Genomic DNA, 5147 nt, shown 5'->3' with positions numbered 1-5147 from the left:
TAAAATAATATAGAAAAATATTTGACATTTTTAAAAAAATAATTTTGTATAGTATGATAAAATAATGTTTATCATTATTATATTTTTAATTTTCAAAATATTATAAACATACCTCTGTTTGGTAAGACATGTTTTCGAGCTTATAACTTGTCTTATGTCTTATAAGCTCATATGATAATTTAGACCTATTTGGTAACGGTCTTTTCATCACGAACTTATAGCTTATTTTCCTAGCTTATAGCTTATTTTCTAGACGCTATCTCAATTAACGTTTTAGCTTATGTCTTATAGCTTATTATTTTTTCTTCCTTTTTTATCCTTATTATTTTAATTAAAATCCATTTTTAACACTTATAATTTATTTTAATTTAAAATAAATAATTATATATTAATTATCTTTTATGACATTTTACATTTATAAATTAATTGAACCGCTAATTTTACCAAACACTTTAATTAGCTTACAAGCTATCAGTCTCAATCATCCGCTATAAGCTATAAGTCATCAGTCATCAGTCATAAGCTATAAGCTATCAGCTAGCTTATCAGTCAACCGTTATTTATACCAAACAGACCCAAAAGGTATTTAGAAAAGTAGTGGAAGTCCTCCAAAACAATCATTCAATACAAACTTTGAGTTCTACCAAATTATGGAGTTTTTAATGTTTTGAATAAAAGCATATCCTCCCAACCAAAATCATTCAATTATTTTCACTCAATCCTTCTCTTTTTTCAAAGTCCTTATCTTCCTCTCATTCCCCCTCCAAACTCCCAAACACACTCTTAATTTTATGTTTAAAGTGGAGTATTTATACTGCTCCACTAGCACCAAGAATTTATGTATAAAATGTCACTAGCGTGCTTAATGAAGATCAAAATCAAATAAACATGTGGAGTAATGAGTGGGACATGAAAACCAACAAATATTCCATCATTACAGGCTTAAAATGCATCGTCAAAAACATAATTCATTGCTTGTCAATGAAAATTATAATTCTACCTCCATATTTCTGAATGAGTGGTAGACAATAATGTGAGAAAGAGAAACTTTGTATGTTAAGTTGTTGTTCTGTACCTTTTCCAACCACTACAGCTATGACATAAATCAGTGGACCTACGAGTTCCCAAATAAATGGAAATATGTTAATCATATGGAACATCCAAGTATTCAAATGCTATAAAGATGTTGAAATAATGTTGATACACCACCATACTGAAAGAGACTGTTAAAAGCATATTAAAATTCATGTTGAAATAATGTGATTCACTTCAATTCATTAAGGGACGAACAGCAACGTCCACCTTTTATATTTTGATGGAAAATATGATCATGCCTTCTGGTCTACAAAAATAATCCTCCAAAGTTAAGTTGCTGAATTATTCAAATGATTGGCTTGAAACTGTCTCAAAAGCAGCAAAGATTGATGATAAAGATTGAGATCAATCCCGTCGACATTTCTACCAACACGGGCATGCAAAACTCCCTATCAAGGAACAAAGAACACAATGCTCAATTATCTTCTTATTAACATGAATCACACCATTATGCATGCACCGGACCGGATGTAGGTGTATGTGTATATTCTGTCTATCATTAAATATAGAACCCCATGAACTAAATCATCAGAATTAAGAAAGATGATAGTAGTGTTAAATTTGTTTAAAATTGATTTTTTTTTTTCTACCAATTTACCCTCAGAGAGAATTAGTCAATGTTTCCAACATAGTATGAATTGTTGGTTGTAGAAAAAGAGGTGTGTTAGTAAATAATTATTTAATGCTATTAAAAATTTAAAAAGGGTCTTATAGAAAGGAGCAACAATTTTTTTCAACAAAATGTTATATGTAGAAACAAAAGAGTATCATGTTTATCCTAATGTGTTTGCAAGAGAAAATTAGGTATACTAAAGTTTTAACCAAGCCTTAACAAGCACTTACCTCGTTATCAGGTTGGATAAGGAGTTCACCGATGAATTGGTAGACAGAGCCAACTTGAAAACTAAGGTCCCTCAAATGCTCAGTATTAACTTTTAGAATGTCATTACCGTCAATAACTGTTGCTAGGCCTGTCTCAAAAGAGTACTCATGTAACCTGTAGAAGGTTTAACACAATTTATTCAAAGATACTTCACAATCATCATTCACAACAGAAACTTCAAAAGAGATATAATACAGCAACATTGTCTGCCAGGTGCAATCATATAGCGACTTGTGAGAAACGGATATCGATTATTAGATATCGATAATTAAACATAACATTCAGATTCCACTACAATTTGCATGGAACATTTCATTACTGATAGTTTCAGTTTCCTAGTTTTGCGGAATTCAGTTTGGATCCTTATAGTTTCAGTTGAAGATAGTTCTCAAATTGATGTTGTTCCCTTGGTGTTCTAATTATGCCAAATCAGCAAAGTATATAATCACATGCAGTTTTGTGCACATATATCAGTAAAGAAGGACTAAAAGTTGACTAAAGTCAGCCAGAAAACTAACAAGAGGTCTTAATTGAATCCATTTAAAATTTACATGGGCAATATTTTGTGATTGGGCATATCTTATATGTTAGTAAAACAATAGTACTATGTAGCTCATGGTAAAGGTAGAACTGTCGGGTTGACCCATCATCCATGAATGCGGAGATGAAGCACTCTCACACAATAGTTTGTACAATACATAAAATAAACTCAACAGAACACAAATTGAATTGACACTAAACCGTATTCAAACTGCCAGCATCATGCCATAGATGCCAATAGTTGTTCGCTACAAACACCTTATAACTACTACTGAAGACTAGAATACTGGTATCCACATGTTGTCAATAGCGTGCTATAGCGGCGTGGCCCATCACCGCTACGCTATTGACAAAAACGGTCATAGCGGCTGCGAAAGGCGGTTTCTTAGTGGCGCAATAGCTGTACTTTAGCAGTTTGATGGCAGACTGGCAGCTAGTCTTAATTTGGGGCAAATTTGTAAACCCAAATTATATTTAAGAGTATATTGGCCTTTTCCACCCTTTTTTACCTAATATTTAACCCCGCCGGTTTGCTTCTTCAGTTCCACCGCTTTTTCTGTTCTCCCCGGCCTTCGCGTTTTCCACTCTTCTTTGCAGTTCGCCGCCTTCTTCATTTGTTTCTTCACTATTCGCCACCCTTCTCCCCTGCCTTCCCGTTTCCCATTGTTCTTCACTATTCTTGTCTGTTTTGTTTGCCTTGCTCTTTTCTCTTTTAATAACAACCAAGGCATCATCATCCCCTGCCTCTCTGCAAGTGTAACACCAACTTCCAACAACAAAGATTATTTTTAACCTATTGGTGATAACCTTGATATTGGTTGGTAGTGGAACTCTTATAAAAGACCAGAACAAGAAAACAAGTACTTGGGTTTTTTGTGGAAGAACAAGAGTTTGAATCAAGTGATGAATAACATAATATTAATGTGGTGAAACTTAGAAGTGGAGATGAGACAGAAGTGAATGTGAGTTAAAATTTTCATTTTGTTTACATTTAGAACTTAGTTTAACCATTTTGAATACTTATATAATTTGATTTTGATGGGAACTCATTTTGATGGGACATGTATGTATGTTGTTGAAATTTATGTTTCCGGTTGAAACTTTACTATGTATGCTGTAACAATTTCTATCTTTAAGTGGGAATTTATATTTATTATGTATATTGTTTTTTAGTCTTCACAATGGCGGTCATCTCGCAATCCGCTATAGCATTTTGGGGGTTCGGCACTGCACGCCACTATCCGAGATTAACAACCTAACCTCTGTCACTAGAAGTATGATAAAATCACACTTTGTAGGATTTTAAAAGGGTATTTACCCTCATTACAACTTGAAAATTTTGGAAAAAAATGAATTAATTGATTGCAATCACATGCAGCAGTGTTGTACACTAGATACGCCTTCCATCAAGCATTACAAATCATACATTCATTAAAGTTTCACATATTCCATTTCCAGCCAAAAGAAAACTCACAAATACATCACAATTAGAATAGGAGCACTCACTTTCCAATTATTCTGAGTGACGTTCCTTGTTTGAAAAAAGGAGACGATGGGCGCAGATCTTGTAAGGAAACTAATGCCCCAGATTTCACTTCTAATGATGCCATCAGACTTCTCTTTCAAATCCCAAATCTGCTTGCAATTAGGGAAAACATAACATAAACAATTACATTTCTTAATGCATGAATTCATGTTAATGGTAAGTCATGCTACTCAAACTTTTGCAACATAATCTACGAAGCACAGTTACCAAAAACACAACACCGACGCTGATACGTTCACACTGACACGTTCACACGGTAATAATTTAAAAAAAATAATAATTTAAACCTAATCACAAATGTCCTACACAAATGAATGGTACTTGTTCATAGTTTCAATAAATTCCAATTCTGGCAGCAATTTGGGAAAAATAAATACAAATTCCAATTCCAGTTCCCTAAAAATCATAATGAAAAAAAGGAGTTGATAACTAAGAGAAGAAAACCTGAAGAAGGACAGAACTTTATGGAGAGGGTTTGACGTCGACTACCGCGACGGCATTGTGGCGGTGACAGTGACTTCAGACGGCGGTGGAGGCAGAGGACTCAGCTTTCTAGTTTTGACGTATATTTGCGAAGATGACTCTTTTTCACCTGGACGACGTCGTTTAAGAAGGAGATAGATGTGAAAACCCAAACATTTACGAATTAAAAGTCAATTTTGGGTCATAAAATATGGTAAACAAAACTCATTCATATCCAGAGATTTAAGCGTTTGATTTGATACGTGTATTCTTTCCTAAATATAAGAAATCAACTATCAATCAAGTATCTAGCAAGATACCACCATATTCTCTAATATGTTCTCTCCAATATGTTCTTCTCTCATTTAAAAATTATACATAGCAAAAAGGTTAATTTTGTCACTTCATAAACCAAACAATTTTATACACTTCATATCAAACTAGTTAGAGACCCGTGATGTTGCTCGGGTACATTATTTTTGGTGTAGTATTTTTTAAACGATACGAAAAATGTGAAGAAAAGAAGTTTGAAACTTTAAATTGTGAAATTATTCGATTTTGATTGTTAATACATATTCTAATGGTTATAATTTATTCTCTCATGTAATATGATGAAAAATT

At 33.2% G+C, this 5147-nt stretch overlaps 1 protein-coding gene across 2 annotated transcripts; it reads right to left on the bottom strand.

The window, feature by feature from the left end:
* Positions 1–226: 226 nt before the first annotated feature.
* On the bottom strand, positions 227–4814 carry LOC131610546 (CST complex subunit TEN1-like). Of its 2 annotated transcripts, XR_009286526.1 has the most exons (5): positions 4509–4814; positions 4025–4153; positions 1939–2092; positions 1303–1484; positions 227–1114 (listed from the first exon to the last, which is right to left on the bottom strand). XR_009286526.1 is itself a non-coding variant. In XM_058882519.1 (4 exons), the coding sequence occupies exons 2-4, from the start codon at positions 4126–4128 to the stop codon at positions 1365–1367; spliced, it is 378 nt and encodes a 125-aa protein (XP_058738502.1). In that variant the 5' UTR covers positions 4129–4153; positions 4509–4813; the 3' UTR covers positions 1225–1364. The 2 variants fall into 2 exon arrangements, 1 of the variants encoding a protein (XP_058738502.1); XM_058882519.1 differs by lacking the exon at positions 227–1114 and having other exon boundaries at positions 1225–1484; positions 4509–4813.
* Between the last annotated feature and the right edge of the window lie 333 nt (positions 4815–5147).

This window comes from Vicia villosa, linkage group LG6 (assembly GCF_029867415.1).
Source record: "Vicia villosa cultivar HV-30 ecotype Madison, WI linkage group LG6, Vvil1.0, whole genome shotgun sequence".
Classification (NCBI taxonomy): domain Eukaryota; kingdom Viridiplantae; phylum Streptophyta; class Magnoliopsida; order Fabales; family Fabaceae; genus Vicia; species Vicia villosa.
This window is presented reverse-complemented; position numbering and strand designations above follow the sequence as displayed.